General features: G+C 43.5%; 2 protein-coding genes and 1 long non-coding RNA gene across 3 annotated transcripts in view; 2 read left to right on the top strand and 1 right to left on the bottom strand.

The window, feature by feature from the left end:
• pikfyve (phosphoinositide kinase, FYVE finger containing) overlaps nt 1-9799 on the top strand; it is a 35087-nt gene extending 25288 nt beyond the window's left edge. Inside the window, exons 33-41 of the mRNA XM_056428807.1 lie at nt 2872-2952; nt 3546-3640; nt 3724-3783; nt 4759-4935; nt 6509-6612; nt 6708-6836; nt 7827-8088; nt 8169-8243; nt 9260-9799. Coding sequence (XP_056284782.1) covers nt 2872-2952; nt 3546-3640; nt 3724-3783; nt 4759-4935; nt 6509-6612; nt 6708-6836; nt 7827-8088; nt 8169-8243; nt 9260-9375 — 1099 coding nt within the window. The 3' untranslated portion in view covers nt 9376-9799. The remainder of the gene's footprint in view (nt 1-2871; nt 2953-3545; nt 3641-3723; nt 3784-4758; nt 4936-6508; nt 6613-6707; nt 6837-7826; nt 8089-8168; nt 8244-9259) is intronic.
• Nucleotides 544-1795, top strand: LOC130202923 (uncharacterized). Its single transcript, XR_008833419.1, has 4 exons — nt 544-587; nt 1325-1382; nt 1498-1626; nt 1693-1795. It is a non-coding gene; the product is annotated as an uncharacterized LOC130202923 (long non-coding RNA).
• Nucleotides 9800-10625: 826 nt separating the features above from the next.
• Nucleotides 10626-23187, bottom strand: part of ankrd44 (ankyrin repeat domain 44) — a 28270-nt gene continuing 15708 nt past the window's right edge. The window contains 12 exon segments of the mRNA XM_056431087.1: nt 10626-13742; nt 18408-18499; nt 18582-18664; nt 19339-19421; nt 19504-19649; nt 19995-20078; nt 20698-20785; nt 21398-21547; nt 21550-21619; nt 22264-22381; nt 22460-22547; nt 22838-23039. Coding sequence (XP_056287062.1) covers nt 13483-13742; nt 18408-18499; nt 18582-18664; nt 19339-19421; nt 19504-19649; nt 19995-20078; nt 20698-20785; nt 21398-21547; nt 21550-21619; nt 22264-22381; nt 22460-22547; nt 22838-23039 — 1464 coding nt within the window. The 3' untranslated portion in view covers nt 10626-13482.

Raw genomic sequence — 23187 nt, 5'->3', positions numbered from 1 at the left:
CTCAGGGTGACCCAGGTGTACATGGCCATCGACGACCGCCTCACCTCCCTCAAGACCGACACCTTCAGCAGGACGCGAGAGGAAAAGATGGAGGACCTCTTCGCTCAGAAAGACGTAGGTCCCAACATGTCTGGTGTAGCTACGTGGACTCATAGTGTGTGTGTGTGTGTGTGTGTGTGTAGATGGAAGATGCCGAGCTGCGCAGCTGGATCGAAAAACTGCAGGCGCGAATCCAGGTGTCCGGTCTGGATTCCCCGCAGCAGGTGCAGGCGGTTCTGGAGTCGCTGGTGATGAAGAAGCAGGGTCTGTGCGAGATGCTGCAGTCCTGGAACAGCAGGTCAGAGCCGCCATGTTGTTGTTTTTAAACGGGCGAGAAGGACAGTCGGCATCGTAAAAAGCTCCTTCAACATCAAGTTCATAGCAGTATGTTGACCGAGCTTCTCTAAGCTCCTCCCTCCTCCTAAGCTCCTCCCCAGGCTGCAGGACCTGTTCCAGCAGGAGAAAGGCAGGAAGCGCCTGTCCGTCCCTCCCGAGCCCGGGAGGCACCGGCAGACCCGCCCGCCGCCGCCATCGCCGACGACAGCAAGGTCGGTACCAAGAACATTTGAAAACTTAAAGTGTGGCTCTCTCAGTACTTGAGCCCCAAACATCCGGCTTCACCAATACATTGAAATGAGACTTGTGATGTTTGAAACGCATACTCATCGGTTTTAGACTTTAGATTCTTTCAGTTTCCCAAATGTGAAGATGTGTTGCTTTTTCTCTCTCTTGTGAAGTATTTTGGGGTTTGGGACTGTCGGTCCGAGACGCTTGATGACGCCGCTTTGCTGTAGGACATTGTTTGGGGTATTTTTCACTGTTCACGAATGTTTTCTAAATGATTTATTGATCTTTTGTTGCGGTCCCAAACAAGTTACTGGAGTTGATCTTCTGTGCCACCCGACTTCAACTCCTTTAAGTTTCATTTTATTACCTTCGCATTGAAAATGCGGAAGGTTATGTTTTGATCGCCGTGTATTTATTTATTTATTTGTATGCGTGTTACTGTGATAACTCAAAAGTATTAAACCGAATCGCATGAAATTCGGTGATGATTAGTTATTATCCTGGGACAATTTGATTAGATTTTGGGATCGATCGGGTCAAAGGTCAAGGTCATGAAAAGGTCAAACTCTTCTTTTTACTCTTCAATTTATATCCACTTGGCATGCAACTAATGCCAAAATGTTCATAATTCAATGCCCAATCTTGTGATATGCGAAGGTATGCGCTCTACCGAGTGCCCGTTCTAGTTTATTAAATAAGTAATGTATTTATTGAACAGAGTACCCTGGATTCCTCCCCCCGCAACCCCTCGCCGGTGGTGCTGACCGGAGACAAAGGTGAGTTTGTGTCTCAGACCTGAATCCATCTCGCTCCACTGTGGCCGAGTGGAGAGGGATTGTGATGCCGACTCTGGTTTATGTGTTCTCTCTCTCTCTCTCTCCCCTCTGACAGAGGACCGCCATCTCTGCATCCTGTCCTCCACCTCCTCCTCCATGCTGCCGTCGCCAGGAGAACTCGGAGCTGATCCTTTCACACCTTTTCCCTCCTTCACTGAGCAAGACTCGGTCAGCCTCTCGGAAGGTACACACACACACACACACACACACACCTCTATCTCCCATCTAACCTGTATACGTCCGCTGTCAGATGTGTTTGACGGACACCTGCTGGGCTCCACCGACAGCCAGGTGAAGGAGAAATCCACCATGAAAGCCATCTCGCCACTTTCCTGCCCGGCAACAGCTACAACCCCATCCTTTCCCATTGTGAGTGGAGCACTGTGGCCATGTCGTGATTATATATCGACTAATTTAAACAAATTCACTTTCTATGAATCATAATTTAGTGTGTGTGTGTTAAAACATGATTTTATATGTTTTTGATAGAATTACACAAACTGCACTCGGCGTTTAAATTCACGAAACCCAAAACTAAACAAAATAAAATCTACAATTTCTTATACACTATCACAGCTGTTTCACTGTGGACTGAATTTGTTTTGGGTGTGTTTTGTATATGTATTTTACTATTTCTTATTCAATATCTGTGGTATTGATATAAAATGTTATTTTTTCTTCAATATCTTAATATAAAATGTCATTAAATGGAGTGTTGTATTGCACTGCCTACCTGTAGGCAGGTGTTACTTTGGTAAATGACAAATGTTAAATATGCAATAAAAATTTGTGGTGATATTTTGCAGGATTGAAACATAAATATCTTTAAATAATAAGAAATGGGATTTGTGTTAAATTAATTCTCTAAACGACCTGTTATTCCAGAACAATTATTTTTCATTTATATTTTGTCTTCAGCCTGTTTACTGCACCTCCACACACCCCTCTCTTAAGGAGACAGCGCTCATCTCTTATTTATTTTATTGTTTTCCAATTTTGTTGAACTTAAAGAAAATCGAAAGTATGTGCGTCTCTTTTTGTCCGACATGAAGTGAATATTAGTAATAAAGTGATAAAATGATATGGTAATAATAAGTTAATAAAGTAAAAGCATTTAACAGTTAACGACAAATAACGTTTAGACAACATATACGTGATCAATTCTAAGGAGTGTTTTCTCTGTTGACAGCGAGCCAGATAAACACTACCTGATGTACGAGCACGAGCGCGTTCCCATCGCCGTGTGCGAGCGAGAGCCGAGCTCCATCATCGCCTTCGCCCTCAGGTGACGACCGCCTCCGCCCACAGAGCGCCGCCAAAATAAAGTTCATAATGTTCTTTTTTTTATAACGCCACAACGTGTCCCCTCCATGTCTCCTCCCTGTCCCCTCCATGTCCCCTCCCTGTCACCTCTATGTCGTGTTCCCAGCTGCAAGGAGTATAAGACGTCGCTGGACGATCTGTCCAAGATGTCGGGCGCCGGCGGGGAGGAGACGCCGCAGGTCAGCAGGTACGAGGAGCTCAGAGCGCCGTAACGCGGCTCTTTTACTTGACAACAGTTTCTGCTACTTAATCTCTTATATACTTCTACATTAATTCATGCATATCTATGTCTGTCTATCTACCTCACATTGAAATGCTGCTTTCATAATATTCCGATAATATATCAGATCAGAATATCTCTGAGTGGGACCACTCTGTACTCTAGTCGTAAAGGACATGTTGCTGTTGTTGCTCACAAAGAAACAGACATTGCTGTTGAGTTTTTACAAAATATTATATTTAGAGAAGGTCACACCAAAACAATCCAGATTAATAAATAGCATTACAGGTGAGAGAACTTTCCCTTTTAAAACATTTTTACTTTAGTTTTCTTGGAACAAAGTATTTTGACAGATTTTTTTGCTATTTTCACTTAACTAAAAGTACAAAATTAATTGAATGGATTGTTTCAAATAGATTTTAGTTCATTTTTAGCTGCAAGTTTGCAGAAAAACTAAGGAATAACTATCTTAAGGCGCCATTGGTTTTATTTGGCTTCACTTCTCACCGTTTTAAATAAGCCGCGTGAGCCTGACTCCTGTTGCTCGTCTTCCTCCTCAGCGCTGGGGAGAGCCGGGCGAAGAGCAGCCCGCTGAGGCCCAGCGAGTCGACCTCGTCCCAGCAGAGCCGCACCAGCATGGAGACGGACCCCCTCAGTCAGTGTCTAGAGATCCATCACCGCGGAGGCGAGACCCCGAGGCGTCTAAACGCTTCACTTGTGTTCTCCTGTTTTGTGCAGAAGACGCAGAGCTGGCCGACAAGCAGAAGAGGCAGAGCCTGAATCCACACGTCGAGCTGCGTGAGTCCTATTATTTACCTTCACATTGAAAATGCGGAAGGTAATGTTTTGATCGCCGTGTATTTATTTGTATGCGTGTTATTCCCATAACTCAAAAAGTATTAAACCGAATTGCATGAAATTTGGTGGGATGATTGGTTATTATCCGGGGACCATTTGCTTAGATTTTGGGATCGATCGGGTCCAAGGTCAAGGTCATGAAAAGGTCAACATTTTCTTTTTACCATAGCATGGTCAATTTGTATCCAATTATCATGCAACTAATGCCAAAATGTTCATAATTCAATGCCCAATCTTGTGATATGCGAAGGTATGCGCTCTGCCGAGTGCCCGTTCTAGTTTACCTTTGTTTACTCTGAAATGTAAGTACAAATACTTAATCGGAACTTAGGTTTCCCCTGTGACTGTTATACTGACATGTGCTGTATTGTTAGATTATTAATACTCACGCATTCATACAAAAGAGTTTATCCATTTGATTGTTTGTAAAACTTCTGAAAATAAGAAAATGGCGTCATAATTATAATGACATAATTACCCTTTAAGATGTTTGTTTTGTCTAACGGCACAAACCTCAACGTTATTATAAATACATGAAATCAGTTTATTTACTGGAGGAAAAGCAGAACATTGTCTGGATGGTCTAAAATAAGATTAAAATAATCCTTTATTAGTTCCATATTACTGGAATTTACAGGATTAAGTGCAAAAAATTAGTTAAACAATAATAAGAAATAGTTGCCAGTTAATTCTTTATTTCATTTGCGTTTCAGCTTCACAGCTGTATAAATTGTTTGGTAGTTTAATTTTTACAAACATCATATTTTATAAGCTCATCGTTGGTGTTGAATGCATAAATGTAGCAAGTAAAAAGAACAATGTTTCCCTCCTGAGATGTCGGGCAGTAGAAGTAGTGAAGAGCCTGAAGAGATGAGACGGGTGACGTGAACCTTCGACCCGCTGTGTCCTCTGTAGAATTCTCCGACGCCAACGCCAAGTTCTACTGCCGGATCTACTACGCCGAGGAGTTCCACAAGATGCGCGAGGAGATCATGGAGAGCACCGAGGAGGACTTTGTCCGCTCGCTGTCGCACTGCGTCAACTGGCAGGCTCGCGGAGGGAAATCTGGAGCCATGTTCTACGCTACAGAAGGTTGTAGATATAAAATCTACCAGATAGATAGTCCTTTTCTACCTTACAGAAGGTTGTATACATACAATCTATCAGATAGATAGTCCTTTTCTACCCTACAGAAGGTTGTATACATACCATCTATCAGATAGATAGTCCTTTTCTACGCTACAGAAGGTTGTAGATATAAAATCTACCAGATAGATAGTCCTTTTCTACCTTACAGAAGGTTGTATACATACAATCTATCAGATAGATAGTCCTTTTCTACCCTACAGAAGGTTGTATACATACCATCTATCAGATAGATAGTCCTTTTCTACCCTACAGAAGGTTGTAGATATAGAATCTGTCGTTTTTTATGCAACAGAAGGTTGTATCTATACAATCTCTCAGATAGTCGTTTTCTACCCTACAGAAGAAAATCCATCAGATAGATAGTTGTTTTCTACCCTACAAAAGGTTGTATATCGAAAATCTATCAGATAGTCGTTTTCTACACTACAGAAGATTGTATACATAACATCTACCAGATAGATAGTCCTTTTCTACCCTACAGAAGGTTGTAGATATAAAATCTACCAGATAGATAGTCCTTTTCTACCCTACAGAAGGTTGTAGATATAGAATCTGTCGTTTTTATGCAACAGAAGGTTGTATCTATACAATCTCTCAGATAGTCGTTTTCTACCCTACAGAAGAAAATCCATCAGATAGATAGTTGTTTTCTACCCTACAAAAGGTTGTATATCGAAAATCTATCAGATAGTCGTTTTCTACACTACAGAAGATTGTATACATAAAATCTACCAGATAGATAGTCCTTTTCTACCCTACAGAAGGTTGTAGATATAAAATCTACCAGATAGATAGTCCTTTTCTACCTTACAGAAGGTTGTATACATACCATCTATCAGATAGATAGTCCTTTTCTACCCTACAGAAGGTTGTAGATATAAAATCTGTCGTTTTTTATGCAACAGAAGGTTGTATCTATACAATCTCTCAGATAGTCGTTTTCTACCCTACAGAAGAAAATCCATCAGATAGATAGTTGTTTTCTACCCTACAAAAGGTTGTATATCGAAAATCTATCAGATAGTCGTTTTCTACACTACAGAAGGTTGTATACATAAAATCTCAGATAGATAGTTGTTTTCCACCCTACAGAAGGTTGTGTAGATAAAATCTCTAAGATAGATAGTAATTTTCTACCCTACAGAAGGTTGTGTACATAAAATCTCTAATATAGAGAATCATTTTCTACCCTACAGAAGGTTGTGTACATAGAATCTCTCAGATAGTTGTTTTATATGCTACAGAAGGTATAGTAGTTAGTAGTAATATTTCAAAACGCATGTAAATTTGTCACAAAAGTCCTCCATGGACTCGAGCATGACCTGATTTGAATTTGGAGTTCAAAGGTCAGCCATAATTCAAGTATTTGTATCCTAATTAGGAAATGGGTGATGACATTTTGGACAGAATAAGGATGTAAACTGTAAATTTGACTGAAGGAGGCTTTCGTTCAACATTCAGCGTAAGATTAAGTTTCATAAAAGCTCGTTGGTAACGGGAACCGTCTGCTCCTCAGATGACCGGTTCATTCTGAAGCAGATGCCCAGACTGGAGGTCCAGTCCTTCTTGGACTTTGCTCCTCACTACTTCACCTACATCACCGGAGCCGTGCAGCAGAAAGTAAGCAGTGCAAAAGGGACGTGTCTATTTTTGGGGGGGGGGGGGTCGAGTAGCGGAGTTTAAATAAACATTAAACTCGTTTCTGTTTCACGCAGCGGCCGACAGCGCTGGCGAAGATTCTGGGCGTTTACAGGATCGGTTACAAGAACTCACAGAACAACACGGAGAAGAAGCTGGACCTGCTGGTGATGGAGAATCTCTTCTACGGACGCAAGATGGCGCAGGTAACAACACGGCGGGGGTGAAGTGTTTGTGTGTGTGTGTGTGTGTGTACAAATACTCATAGGGGACTGGAATGGTCTTTACGATTTATATCTGACGCTTCTGGATTAATATTCCTGCTGCATTAATGTGTTTCAACCCATTGTTACCATGTTGGTTAGTTTAATCTATAACAATGCATCATATTTTATAACATCATCTGTTCTGTGAGAACCTTGACCTAAAAAAGATTAAACAGCCTGTTTTCAGCTTTGTGACGATGCATTTTCCAGCTGATCCAAGAGTTTTGGCTATATATATATTCATATGTATTTTTATATTTAGAAATTTATATTTATCTTTTTTTATTGTATATATTTATATTTGTACATGTATATATAAATACGTTTGTATATATATATTTGTATGTATATATTTATTTTTATTGTACATACATATTTAGTATATATATATTTGTTTATTTATATATTTATTAATTTATATTTATTTTTATTTTATATATATATATTTAGATTTTGTATATACGTTTGTATAAAAAGATTTTTATGTATTTATTTTTATTTAGTCATATATTTATTTATCTTTATTTTTATTTTATACACAGTAAATGTGTTACAAAGACAATTTTTTCCATTTCACAAAATAAGCCACAGTTCTTTAAACACAAACTATATACAGCTAACTTCATAAAATACAGTCTAAAATTGGCAAATGTATCACTTATCAGAAGTCTTGTATCAAATATTTTAAATATTGTTTTGCTTTTGGGAGGAATTAAAAGGTGTTAGGCAGTCTGAAGCTCCTGGGAAGTCTTGAACTTACACGTTACTTAATGTAAGGTCTGTATTTAAAATGGATTGTAGTTAATTAAACCTCTACTTGCAGAAGTCTAGCAGTTGGTCTTTCTATGTTCATGCAGACCTTTAAAAACATCTCATTTGAATCAACACATCCTCAGACCTCCTTTTTAAAGTGCATCAAATCTTCTGCAGGTGTTTGACCTCAAAGGTTCCCTGAGGAACCGCAACGTGAAGACGGACTCGGGCAAGGGGAGCTGCGAGGTGGTTCTCCTGGACGAGAACCTCCTGAAGCTGATCCACGACAACCCGCTCTACATCCGCTCGCACTGCAAGGCCATCCTGCGAGCCGCCATACACAGCGACGCCTACTTCCTGTCCAGCCACCTCATCATCGACTACTCCCTGCTGGTGGGGCGCGACGACGCCACCGATCAACTGGTGGTCGGCATTATAGGTGAGGAGGAGGAGGAGTCTATTACCAACATGTGTTGGTTTGAACTGGTTCATCTGGTCTCCTTTCCCTCTGTGCTGCAGATTACATCAGGACTTTCACCTGGGACAAGAGGCTGGAGATGGTCGTCAAATCCACTGGAATCCTGGGAGGTCAAGGTGAGTCTTAAAGGGGTAGTGTTTGTTTTATTGAAGTGGGGTCGAATGAGGTCCTTGTATACCACAGTCAGTGGTCGAATGAGGTCCTTGTATACCACAGTCAGTAGTCGAATGAGGTCCTTGTATACCACAGTCAGTAGTCGAATGAGGTCCTTGTATACCACAGTCAGTGGTCGTATGAGGTCCTTGTATACCACAGTCAGTAGTCGAATGAGGTCCTTGTATACCACAGTCAGTGGTCGAATGAGGTCCTTGTATACCACAGTCAGTGGTCGAATGAGGTCCTTGTATACCACAGTCAGTGGTCGAATGAGGTCCTTGTATACCACAGTCAGTAGTCGAATGAGGTCCTTGTATACCACAGTCAGTGGTCGAATGAGGTCCTTGTATACCACAGTCAGTGGTCGAATGAGGTCCTTGTATACCACAGTCAGTAGTCGTATGAGGTCCTTGTATACCACAGTCAGTGGTCGTATGAGGTCCTTGTATACCACAGTCAGTGGTCGAATGAGGTCCTTGTATACCACAGTCAGTGGTCGAATGAGGTCCTTGTATACCACAGTCAGTGGTCGAATGAGGTCCTTGTATACCACAGTCAGTGGTCGAATGAGGTCCTTGTATACCACAGTCAGTGGTCGAATGAGGTCCTTGTATACCACAGTCAGTGGTCGAATGAGGTCCTTGTATACCACAGTCAGTGGTCGAATGAGGTCCTTGTATACCACAGTCAGTGGTCGAATGAGGTCCTTGTATACCACAGTCAGTGGTCGAATGAGGTCCTTGTATACCACAGTCAGTGGTCGTATGAGGTCCTTGTATACCACAGTCAGTGGTCGAATGAGGTCCTTGTATACCACAGTCAGTGGTCGAATGAGGTCCTTGTATACCACAGTCAGTGGTCGAATGAGTTCCTTGTATACCACAGTCAGTGGTCGTATGAGGTCCTTGAGTCTGTGAATGATTCTCATGCCTCGCGGAGTCTTTGAATGCCTCTAATGCCTCGCCGTCTCCTTCAGGGAAGATGCCCACCGTCGTCTCTCCGGAGCTTTACAGATCTCGGTTCTGTGAGGCCATGGACAAATACTTCCTGATGGTCCCGGACCACTGGACCGGCCTGGGCGTAAACTGCTGAGCAGTAATACACACACACACAAAAACACACACACACACTCCTGAGTGTATGAGCTCGAGCACACTGGACATTGTACATGTTTGTGCGGTCTGACGCCTGGACATACACCAGGATACAGACCAGTATCATTCCGTGGAGGCGGGGCCACCAGTATCATTCCGTGGAGGCGGGGCCACTCGGCAACGTAACGAAGACGATTGGGATCAAGTTTTTATCCTCTCAGTATTATCAGACTATAATTTATCTCTTGACACCCCAACATGTTTTAATGGAGGGTTTGTTGTTTTATGAGCACCACAAGTCTGCCAACTGTTTGAAGACATTCAGGGTCCCAGATTATAGTTTGTTAAACGGAACTGAATCATGTAATTTAATGTTTGTAAATGTACAGAGATTATGTAACTAATAAAAGTCTTGACTCCGATTTGTTCTTGTTTTTTAATGAGGAACAAACGATCCATATCAGATATGGCAGACGTGTGATTGGCTGAAGTACTTTGAGCTTCCTGCCTGAAGACGCCGTCCTCCTCCAGAACCACCAGAACATTCTTGTTGAGGTCAGAGGTCACGGGGAAAAGGGCCGACTGGCTCTTCACAAACGTTGCCTGGTCTGAGGAGTCTCAATCTCTGCTCCGACGTTCGGATTGGAGGGCCAGAATTTAGCATAACATTAAAAAATATATTGTATAGTATGCTATAAAATATTATTTTAAAAAGTCATAGTATTTAAAAAAATTTTAAGTCATAGTATTTAGTTTTTAAAGTCACAGGTATAGTATGTTATAAAATAATCTTTTAAAAAATCATAGTATAGTATTTATTTTTTAAGTCATAGTATTTAAAGTCATAGTATTTAATTTTTTTAAAGTCATAGTATTTAGTTTTTAAAGTCAGTTATAAAATAATCTTTAAAAAAATAATAGTACAGTATTTATTTTTAAAGTCATAGTATTTAATTTGTTTAAGTCATAGTATAGTATTTCATTTTAAGTCATAGATTAAATGTCATATTATAGTATGTATAAACTGTTATCATATACTTAAAGTCACAGTATGTCAAAAAGTAATTTAAATAAAGTCATAGTATAGTATGTCATATACATTATTAAGTGTTTAATTAAGTCATTATATAGTCATTTATTATCATAAATGTGAATTTAAGGTAATGAAATCTGCTAATTTAAATTTCACACTTGCATTTTTAAGAATGAAACTAATTACGTAAAAGAAAAAAGGAGCACAACAGTAACTTCAGACAAATTGGGTTTTTTATATAATTGTACAATTCATATAAAACAAAGGGGACAAACGGCCCTCTGCATTAGGAACTGGGACGAACATCCTCAGACACGTAACCATGGCGATTGTCAGGACTGGTGGAATAATAATAATAATACTGGCAGACACATTCAGCCTCTCGACCACATGTGTGCGTCTCCGTTTCAATCCAACCACGGCAAAAAAGTAAAGAAGGAGGGGGGGGTTTCTCAATTTTAAAATAAGCTCATTTTTATGCACAAGAAAAGTCAAATACAAACTTTAGAAGGAGACGTCACTCGAAAGATTTGTTTTCACACAAAGCTTCACGTGCTCGACGTCAACGTTATATACAAAATCAATTTCATATCAGTACCTAAAGCTAACACACTCTCACACACACACACACACTTAAAGAAGTCTGGAGATATTCCATCATTTCCTTTTGGTCTACAAAGCCCACGAAAAGACCAGATATTATAAAAGCCTGATATCTCATCCTCAAATGTGGATTCATCCGCGGCGGAAAATAGTCCCCAATAAATACACGATTTACTACCGTTTGCAAAACAAAAACAACAAAAAACTACCGTTCCCAGCTTATTTAACCTTTTTGTTTTATATGTAATTTGGGACTTTTTAATGCAGTATTGATAAAGGGATTTGCACATTGGTGGCGATGAGGTCTTCTTCAGGGGTTTGAGAACAAAGGAACAAAGAGAACAATGTAGAATATCAGCAGCCTTCAAGGAGAGGAAACGGGGGAGGGAGACATCGTTTCACCAACTCAACAACAACAACACCACCCAGGCCTGCATACGGGTCCCTCTCAAACTGTCATTCAATGCAACATAAGCGCCCACATGATGCGCCACTTATTAAAGAATCACTTCACCCAAAACTGGCAAATAAAAGGAGTAATTTGGCTTCTGGTGGTGCAAATAGTTTGTTTGTCCAGGTTTGGAGATCGTTATTCATTTACCTGTCAAAGATATAAAAGAAATATTAGTTAATGTATACAAAATGTATTGTTTTTGACCGCCAGTCCCAAAGATATCGAGTTTAATGAGAAACAAGTTGTGAATTTTTTCCCACTTTTGCTTTAAATGTTTTTTTTAACAGTATTTTCTGTATTATACAAATCGAGAACTCAACTTAATACTTAGCTGTAGTACAACTTCTTAAAAAAAAATACAAGTAAAATGTTCACCGTGAGCTCCAATAATTAATATTTTTTTCCTAAATAACTTGGACAAAACGTTTCATTCTGGATCTTTCCATCGCATCCCGTGAATCCTCATCCCAGATGTTATGAAGTGGGCGATGTTAGATGTTCCTCCACTTGAGGGACTTTCTGTCCACGTTAGCTTAAGAGTTTCAATCTTCGGCGCCTTAAAGTTCTCCTAGAAGCTCTTCTGGAGCTTTAGTTCGCCGAGTCTGAAGAAGGGAGTCCGACATATTACCCACAATGCACCCGTGTTGCAAGTCATCCCCTCCCCTTTCTCTCTCTCTCTACGTTTCCCACCTCTTGAATGTATTTTGTCATATGCGTTGCTGAAGAGGCAAAAATAACAACAACACCAGGGTTCAGTTTTTCAGGTGGGCTGATTCTTTAAATTCATACCAACAGAAGATTTGTTCTGAAAGACATTGAATCAACGTCAAGGCACTGGACACGTTTGAGACTATGGCACATAGCTGGTAGGTAGACACACACACACACAGGAGGGGGGGGGTCAAGGCCCTGTGCTCTTCTACATGTTAAGTGCTGGCAGTGTTTGTACCATCATGTAATAAGATATTAAATACCACGACGAAGAGGGTCAGAACTGTGGTCTTTGTGGAGGATCTGGGGTGGGGGGGTCTAAATCTCAGCCCTAAGTCATATCTGCACAAACCCTGTGTTCAAATCCCGGCTGCATCCCATTTCCCTGATGTGATGGTTTCCTTGCTCCTCGTGTCAAAGTTCAAATTTCAGCTCTAACTTTGTTTTTCCATTCCGGACTCAAGAGGAATGATTACGTCGCCTTAATGTTTGAGAAAACGTGGAGATTTATAAATATAAGACTTTCTAATGATACTTATTGAATAATGAATTTACAGACACAATATCAACAAAATGCCGCCAGGAGAAATGGCTCGCATCTTTTTCCTGAATGCAATCACGGGAATCGAGATGTACCCGGCGTGTCGTATTAAAACTTTATAAGCTAAAACTAAAACATCTTATTCACATCCCAGCAACAGGTCGTCAAAACAGAAAAGCGACAATTTGTGCTTCGGTTGTTTCGTTGACGGTTTTCAGATCAGCGAGCTCTCCGTACCGGTTCATCAGCGGGTTCATTATTTCCGTGTAGAAGACGAATATTTGGTACAAGCCTAAGATCATTAAAAAAAAATGTAAAAAGATAATTGCCTATTACATTTTATACAAACGGTTAAAAATTGCTTTTCACATTTTTTTTAAAGACGAGTCTCGGAGGCGAGCCGCTACGCCAAGCAGAGGCTAAAGTACCGAGGTCCGTTTGGATTCAAGCACCCGTGAGTAGAAGCATAAACCGTGGTGTAACACAAGCATGCAGACCCGGACCGGAACTGGTCCAGATCGGATTCTTCTTCTTCTTCCTCCTCCTCGTGGTGCAACTCACTCAAAAAGGTGCCGTCGGGCCTTCAGGAAGGGTGACTGTACCGGATGCTGACACTGCGAAACATCCAAGTCTCTACCCTTCTCCCTCAAGAGGTCACTTTACAGACTAAAAACACTGCATCGGTCCTGGGGGGGAGGAAAGGTGATGGTTCAGGTGCACCGCTCGAGGTAGGAGGGTAGAGAAGCGGTTCAGGGGGGTGGGGTCAGAAGGTTTCAGAGTCCTCAGAGTCGTTTTCGGTGGTTCCCTCGCTAGAGGGTCCGGAGGGGTTCCTGGGGATGCGGGGCCCCCGAGGGCCGCTGCCTGGGGCCTTGCCCCCCTGGTGGGGCATCTGCCTCAACAGGGAGCCTGGGGAGGGAGCCCCGGAGCTGCAAGGGGAGTAGAAAGGCATCATGGTAGCCAGAATGAGAGCCAGGCAGTCAGCCACCTCTCTGCTAGGAGCGCAAGCTAGAGCAGGCGTCAGCCCTGAGAGAGAAAGAAAAAAGAGAGGAAGGGAGGAAGGGGAGGGGTGGAGGGGGGAGGAAGGAAAAGGGAGAAAGGGAGCGAGACGTTGGAGAAGCAAGGAAGCCGAAGCAGAAGACAAGGGAGGGACGGAGCAGCATTCCATTAGTTATTCAGCCCACTGACAACAGTAGACGGACAAGGGGGCAGACGGACTAGAAGGTAGACGGACGAGGGGAAAGACGGACTAGAAGGTAGACGGACTAGAGGGTAGACGGACTAGAAGGTAGACGGACTAGAGGGTAGACGGACTAGAAGGTAGACGGACGAGGGGGTAGACGGACTAGAAGGTAGACGGACGAGGGGGTAGACGGACTAGAAGGTAGACGGACGAGGGGGTAGACGGACGAGGGGGTAGACGGACTAGAGGGTAGACGGACTAGAGGGTAGACGGACGAGGGGGTAGACGGACAAGGGGGCAGACGGACTAGAAGGTAGACGGACGAGGGGAAAGACGGACTAGAAGGTAGACGGACTAGAGGGTAGACGGACTAGAGGGTAGACGGACTAGAGGGTAGACGGACTAGAAGGTAGACGGACGAGGGGGTAGACGGACTAGAAGGTAGACGGACGAGAAGGTAGACGGACTAGAAGGTAGACGGACGAGGGGGTAGACGGACTAGAAGGTAGACGGACTAGAGGGTAGACGGACTAGAAGGTAGACGGACTAGAGGGTAGACGGACTAGAAGGTAGACGGACTAGAGGGTAGACGGACTAGAAGGTAGACGGACTAGAAGGTAGACGGACTAGAGGGTAGACGGACTAGAGGGTAGACGGACTAGAAGGTAGACGGACTAGAAGGTAGACGGACTAGAAGGTCGACGGACTTAGACGGACGAGAAGGTAGACGGACTAGAGGGTAGACGGACTAGAAGGTAGACGGACTAGAGGGTAGACGGACTAGAAGGTAGACGGACGAGAAGGTAGACGGACTAGAAGGTAGACGGACGAGAAGGTAGACGGACTAGAAGGTAGACGGACTAGAGGGTAGACGGACTAGAAGGTAGACGGACTAGAAGGTAGACGGACTAGAAGGTAGACGGACTAGAAGGTCGACGGACTAGAAGGTAGACGGACTAGAGGGTAGGACCAGAGGGTAGACGGACTAGAAGGTAGACGGACTAGAGGTGACGGACTAGAAGGTAGACGGACTAGAAGGTAGACGGACTAGAAGGTAGACGGACGAGAAGGTAGACGGACTAGAAGGTAGACGGACTAGAAGGTAGACGGACTAGAAGGTAGACGGACTAGAAGGTAGACGGACTAGAGGGTAGACGGACTAGAAGGTAGACGGACTAGAAGGTAGACGGACTAGAAGGTAGACGGACTAGAGGATAGACGGACTAGAAGGTAGACGGACTAGAGGGTAGACGGACTAGAAGGTAGACGGACTAGAAGGTAGACGGACTAGAAGGTAGACGGACTAGAGGGTAGACGGACTAGAGGGTAGACGGACTAGAGGGTAGACGGACTAGAAGGTAGACGGACGAGAAGGTAGACGGACTAGAGGGTAGACGGACTAGAAGGTAGACGGACTAGAGGGTAGACGGACGAGAAGGTAGACGGACTAGAAGGTGAGCGGACGAGGGGGTAGACGGACTAGAAGGTAGACGGACTAGAAGGTAGACGGACTAGAAGGTAGACGGACTAGAAGGTCGACGGACTAGAGGGTAGACGGACTAGAAGGTAGACGGACCAGAAGGTAGACGGACTAGAAGGTAGACGGACTAGAAGGTAGACGGACTAGAAGGTAGACGGACGAGAAGGTAGACGGACTAGAAGGTAGACGGACTAGAAGGTAGACGGACTAGAGGGTAGACGGACTAGAAGGTAGACGGACTAGAAGGTAGACGGACGAGGGGGTAGACGGACTAGAGGGTAGACGGACTAGAAGGTAGACGGACTAGAAGGTAGACGGACTAGAAGGTAGACGGACTAGAGGGTAGACGGACTAGAAGGTAGACGGACTAGAGGGTAGACGGACTAGAGGGTAGACGGACTAGAAGGTAGACGGACTAGAAGGTCGACGGACTAGAAGGTAGACGGACTAGAGGGTAGACGGACTAGAGGGTAGACGGACTAGAAGGTAGACGGACTAGAAGGTGAGCGGACTAGAGGGTAGACGGACTAGAGGTAGACGGACTAGAGGTAGACGGACTAGAGGTAGCGGACTAGAAGGGTAGACGGACTAGAGGGTAGACGGACTAGAGGGTAGACGGACTAGAGGGTAGACGGACTAGAGGGTAGACGGACTAGAGGGTAGACGGACTAGAAGGTAGACGGACGAGGGGGTAGACGGACTAGAGGTAGACGGACTAGAAGGTAGACGGACTAGAGGTAGACGGACTAGAAGGTAGACGGACTAGAGGCAGCGGACTAGAGGGTAGACGGACTAGAAGGTAGACGGACCAGAGGCAGACGGACTAGAAGGGTAGACGGACTAGAGGTAGACGGACTAGAGGGTGAGCGGACTAGAGGGTAGACGGACTAGAGGTGACGGACAGAAGGTGGCGGACGAAGGTAGACGGACTAGAAGGTGACGGACCAGAGGGACGGACTAGAAGGTAGACGGACTAGAGGTGCAGACGAGGTGAGCGGACTAGAGGTAGACGGACTAGAGGTAGGCGGACTAGAAGGTAGACGGACTAGAAGGTAGACGGACTAGAGGTAGACGGACTAGAGGTAGACGGACTAGAGGTAGCGGACTAGAGGGTAGACGGACTAGAAGGTAGACGGACTAGAAGGTAGACGGACTAGAGGGTAGGACCAGAGGGTGACTAGAAGGTAGACGGACTAGAGGGTAGACGGACTAGAGGGTAGACGGACTAGAAGGTAGACGGACTAGAAGGTAGACGGACTAGAAGGTAGACGGACTAGAGGGTAGACGGACTAGAAGGTAGACGGACTAGAAGGTAGACGGACTAGAGGTAGACGGACTAGAGGGTAGACGGACTAGAAGGTAGACGGACTAGAGGGTAGACGGACGAGAAGGTAGACGGACTAGAAGGTAGACGGACTAGAGGGTAGACGGACTAGAAGGTAGACGGACTAGAAGGTGAGCGGACTAGAAGGTAGACGGACTAGAGGTAGACGGACTAGAAGGTAGACGGACTAGAAGGTAGACGGACTAGAAGGTAGACGGACTAGAAGGTAGACGGACTAGAGGTAGACGGACTAGAAGGTAGACGGACTAGAAGGTAGAGCGGACGAGGGGTAGACGGACTAGAAGGTAGACGGACTAGAGGTAGACGGACTAGAAGGTAGACGGACTAGAAGGTAGACGGACCAGAGGTAGACGGACTAGAGGTAGACGGACTAGAAGGTAGACGGACTAGAAGGTCGACGGACTAGAAGGTAGACGGACTAGAAGGTAGACGGACTAGAAGGTAGACGGACTAGAAGGTCGACGGACTAGAAGGTAGACGGACTAGAGGGTAGACGGACTAGAGGGTAGACGGACTAGAGGGTAGACGGACTAGAAGGTAGACGGACTAGAGGGTAGACGGACTAGAGGGTAGACGGACTAGAGGGTAGACGGACTAGAGGGTAGACGGACTAGAAGGTAGACGGACTAGAAGGTCGACGGACTAGAGTGTAGACGGACTAGAAGGTAGACGGACTAGAAGGTAGACGGACTAGAAGGTGACGGACTAGAAGGTAGACGGACTAGAAGGTAGACGGACTAGAAGGTGAGCGGACTAGGGTAGACGGACTAGAGGGTAGACGGACTAGAGGGTAGACGGACTAGAAGGTAGACGGACTAGAGGGTAGACGGACTAGAAGGTAGACGGACTAGAGGGTAGACGGACTAGAAGGTAGACGGACGAGGGGGTAGACGGACTAGAAGGTAGACGGACTAGAGGGTAGACGGACTAGAAGGTAGACGGACTAGAAGGTCGACGGACTAGAAGGTAGACGGACTAGAGGGTAGACGGACTAGAGGGTAGACGGACTAGAAGGTAGACGGACGAGGGGGTAGACGGACTAGAAGGTAGACGGACTAGAAGGTAGACGGACTAGAAGGTAGACGGACTAGAAGGTAGACGGACTAGAAGGTCGACGGACTAGAAGGTAGACGGACTAGAAGGTCGACGGACTAGAAGGTAGACGGACTAGAAGGTCGACGGACTAGAAGGTCGACGGACTAGAAGGTCGACGGACTAGAAGGTCGACGGACGAGGGGGTAGACGGACTAGAAGGTAGACGGACGAGAGGGCAGACGGATCAAGGCACAACCACAGCTGACGCGTACCTCTACACAACCAATCACAGACCCAATGAGAAGCAGAAGCTCGTCTTCAGGTTCCCACCGACATCCAGGAAGTGAAACTCCAGGACGTCTCAATGCCTCTTACAATTTAGGCCAATTTTGAAAATAAAAACTCCTTAAACCTAAAAGACTTGCTTTTTTAATTTGTTTTAGTGTCTCACAAACTTCAGGATCAGTGGGAACCTTTTTTTTTTAAAGAAGTATTTTTTGCAGCGCACATGGAAAAAAAATCATCCATCAGTTAAAAGTTCATGCTGGAACGCAGGAAAACCTCCTCGCTGGCCAATGAGGCTTCATGCAGCTCGGGCCTATAAAGTACCTGGGGGGGTGAGGGGGTAGTGGGGAGGGGGGGTCCTACCGTTCTCATCCACCGTCTGAACGTTGGCTCCTCGGGACAGCAGCTCCTGGACCGCCTTCTTCAGACCGCTACGAGCCGCCAGGTGCAGAGGACTAGCAGCAAACGTTCATGTTCATTAACAGGAATGTAAAAAAAAAAATTACAAAATTGTGTTCAATGTTTTCGGAGCCTCACGTTTGCAGCGCTGCGTTTGTGGCATTTATAAGCGACGTCTCCGACAGCTTCTCCAGGATCAGCATCACACATTCTTCTCTCCCCTGTAGAGTCACAGAAACGAGACGTAAACATTCAGGACGGGAGGACCACGACCCGACGACCCGATGAGATCGTCTCGCTCCGATGTCGACGTGCATGTTATTTGTTCTCGGGCCTCTTTTCGTAAAAGAGATCTTAATCTGAAGGAGACTTCCTGCATCAATAAAGCTTCACTAACTCTCAGCATCTGTACGATCAGTGACGATGCATCAGGGCGGCGCGATGCAGAGTATTTTAAAACTCAAAGACCTCTTACTGCTTTGAAAAAATGGAGGCAGGTTCCCAAACATGTCAATGTTTCTTAAAATAACCCGTTTATGTCGCCGTTTCTTTTAACTCGTCTGTGTTTCATTTGTTTCTGCCCGTCTTGTAAAGTAAAAGCACAAAAGTAAAATCATCAAAACGTAAAGTACAGTTTATCTTATATTAATGCATTATAATTATTCATAATTTAAATGTGAAAGCTGGTAACGGGTCAGCTAATCTTAACTACTTTATATACTGCAGGGTAGCTATGTAATAATATATCATAATTTCTTAGTACATATATATATAAATAAAAATACATATAAATAAATAAATATAAATATATATTAAAGAAAAGAAAAAAAGGGAAATTCTTGAAAGCCAAAAAAGAAGAAAAGATCGAGGGTGGAGCCCCCTTGTGGCGACTTACATTACTGCAAGCGAGATGCAGGGCGGTGTTGCCGTCTTTGTCCGTGAGGCTGAGGTTGGAGCCGGCGCTGGTCAACAGCACCTCTAGTGACGCAATCAAGAGACAGAAATTAAAACAATAAAATATAAAGAAAAGAAAAAAAGAAGAAAAACAACGTCTCCGCACCGAGAGCTCCGGCTCTGCCCTTCTCGGCCGCCATCATCAGCGCGTCGCGACCCGATTGGTCCACACAGTCGACCGGCGCGTCGTGGGACAGAAGCAGCTGGATGCAGTCGACGTGACCCGAGAACGCCGCGGCGTGAAGAGGAGTCCTGCGGAGGAGGAGGGCCAGACATTTTACTACAGTAAGGAGAACTAATACCAGGACTTGAAGTATCAGCTAAATATACTTATAGTGCAGTAACTGTTTTAATTTATAGTATTTCTGGAATATTGTCACAGCTGCATAAATGTGTATTTTGCATTTTAACCCCTTTTATATATATTTCTCTGTTTAATGGACATCAATGCATCATAATCTATAAGATCTACATGTCACTCGTCTCTAAAAAGATCATTTTCAGCTTCATGGTTTTTAAAGTACAATATTTTGCCGTGACATAAAATGTACAAAGTCGAGGTACTTGTACTTTACTCAATGTACTTTCATTCCTTACCGGTCCTTGGCGTCTTTGCAGCCGGCGATGTCCGAGCCCATCGCCTCGAGCAGCATCGACGCACACGGCTCGTGATCGTTCACCCTGTGGATCAATAATCAGGATGTAAAGGAATATATATATATATAAATATGTTTATATATATATTTTTTTTTATTTTTTATATATAAATAATATACTCTTATATATATATACACAAATATGTATATATATATATATATTTATTTATGCTTAGAGCAACGTTTAATTTTTAATTTTTAACGTTTAATGAAGCAGCTTTTTTTTATCATTTTCATTTTCACTTTCTGAGCTCATGGGTATTCGTAGAGTAGAATCAATTAATTAAAACAATAAACTGATCAATGCAGAGAAATTTAGCATTTTGACAATCATTTAATTAATCAAGTGAGAAATTAAATTATTATTCTCTAATATCAGAACTTTCTTCTTTTTATGTTTTATATCTCTGAACAGTAAAAAAAGTTGCATTTTATAGAAAAAAGTGATGAGTCAGTTTAGTGGAAAACTAATAATAGTAATTAATTCATGTACAAAATTATAATCACCCAAAGCACTAATATGAACATAACTACAATTCTGTTTAAATGTGTCCTTTCAAAGAGGCCGACGCCTTTCAGTGAAAATCATTAAAGTCGATTAATTAAATATATTATGATATGATATTAAATAATGAGCGACGTACACGGCACAGTGCAGAGGAGTGAACGGGTTCCCATCGATACAGCGACAACCCTTCTGCTCCAGGAGGACCTCCACACACCCCTCATGACCTGCACACACACACACACACACACACACAAACGTTATACACTAATGAAAAAAAAGTTATTCATATTATATTCAAATTCTTCTAATAGATCCTCACACCAAAACTTAAAGCAAAAATAAATAAATAAAAAGTCCTGTATTCACAATTTCATTAAAGTAAAAGCACAAAAGTAGAATCATCAAAACATAAAGTACAGTTTATCTTATTTTTTATTATAATTTAATTATTCATAAATTTAAATATTGAAGCTGGTAATGGGTCAGCTAATCTTAACTACTTTATATACTGCAGGGTAGCTTTATATATAGTATATCATCATTTCTTAGTCAATATATATGCAAAAATATATACATATAATTTTTTAAATATATATAAATAAATATATATTTTTATAAATATATATATTATACATTATATATATATATGATCAGGTAAAATACATAAACCTCAGAACTTTACTTAATAAATGTACAAAGTTACTTTAAATACAAGCCAATCGTTCAATAATAGCTTATTGAAGCTAAAAGAATGAATAACAATAAAGAACATTAAAAACAATAAATAGCATTTAATAATAATAAAGAACATTAATAGCATAACGGTGACCACTGACCGTAGTAGCAGGCCCAGTGCAGCGGCGTGTACCCGCTGTGGTCCCTCAGCGGGGGCGTGGCCGGCGGCTCGGAGCAGGCGATGTTCAGCAGCTCGCACAGCCAGGAGGCGTGGCCTCGGGCGGCGGCCAGGTGGATGGCGGTCCGCCCCGAGCGTCGCCTAGCAACACCGAGGCCTCCTGCTCCAACAGGCACTGGATGCATTCCTCCTGACCACACAGCAGCTGAGCACAAAGGGGGCGGAGCCTGTTTATATATTTATTTATATTAATTATGTTATGTTTTGTTTTTGTTTCTTTCTGTTATGTCATCGCTCTTGTTTACAGTATTTTTGCATCCATTGTTTGTTTTTACCATGTAAAGGCACTGTACAAATAACATGTATTATAAATATAAATAGACTGAGGAAAAACGTTCCTCTTGGTGTATTTATTATTAATAATATATAATAATAATAATAATAATATGCATCACAATAAACTATTTATAAAGCACTTTTTTATTTTCATTAAACCTACAAAGTGGTTGAACCATGACTATTAAAATACCAAAAAAGTAAGTAGAATTTAATACCAAACAAAAATAATAAAACTTTGCAGTGCCCGTTAGTGTGTAATTAATTAGTAATTAATAAATAAAGCTGAAAATAGAGAAAGAGCATTGTTTGAGAAACAATGGAGACGTGAAAAGTGAAAGCAAGTACAGACGGTTGCAGTATAAATTCAGATTTATTTAAATAAAATGCGGTAAATTCAGTTTCGCGAGAGGTTTGGTAAATACAATATAATATAATATAATTATAATCGATACACTGGTCGTCCGGGTGTCTGTGTCATGTGACGGGGGAGGGGGGGTGGCTCATGCTCACCCCGAGGTGCAGCGCCGTGAGGCCGTGGCCGCTCGCCAGGTTCACGTCGGCCTCTCGCTCCAGCAGCAGCGACACGGCGTCCACGTGGCCGCCCGCCACCGCCAGCATCAGAGGAGTCCTGGAGGGGGGGGGAGACGTTGTAAATAATAACTTGAACAGGCGGAAAACAATTAAAAATGTGAACATTAAAACTCACTGTCCCTGAGCGTCGGCGGCGTCGACCAGGTCCGCACTATCCGGATCGTCCAGCAGGAGGCGCACACAGGTGGTGTGGCCGTTCATCACTGAGGACGACAGAGGCAGAGAGAGTATTTACTGAGGAACGATGAGCAGGAAGTAGAAATACCACGACAGGATGTAGAATAGAAACAAATACACATGACTACGGCTAGAAAATAGAAACACCTACTACACCTATTACACCTGCAACACCTATTACACCTACTACGTCTACTACACCTACTACACCTGCAACACCTACTACATCTACTACACCTACTACACCCGCACCACCCACAACACCTACAATATCCAGCTGTTTATTAAAGCCAATAGCCGGTGACCCTGAACCCACCTGCCAGGTGCACCGGGTTGCGCCCGTACTGGGCGTCGGTGGCGCGCGGCGACGCCCCCTGGCCGAGCAGCGTGTGGACGCAGTCGGCGTGGCCGCGCAGGGCGGCGAGGGCCAGGGGGGTCCGCCCCGCCTCGTCCCCCCGGTCCGCCTCCCGCTTGCCCCGCAGCAGCACCTCCAGCGCCTGAGCGTGGCCGTGGTACGCCTGCAAGACAAGACTCTGGGTCTGGTGCATCCATTTTGACACTTTTTGCATTTCCTGCACAGCATTTAAAACTGTGTCTCACTTTTTAAATGAATAAAAAATGATTTTTTTAAGGACACATTTTTATACATTTGGTAAGAATTGAACT

The sequence above is a fragment of the Pseudoliparis swirei genome, chromosome 2 (assembly GCF_029220125.1).
Source record: "Pseudoliparis swirei isolate HS2019 ecotype Mariana Trench chromosome 2, NWPU_hadal_v1, whole genome shotgun sequence".
In the NCBI taxonomy this organism is placed as follows: domain Eukaryota; kingdom Metazoa; phylum Chordata; class Actinopteri; order Perciformes; family Liparidae; genus Pseudoliparis; species Pseudoliparis swirei.
The sequence above is the reverse complement of the archived record's forward strand: the minus strand, read 5'-3'. Positions and strand labels throughout refer to the sequence as shown.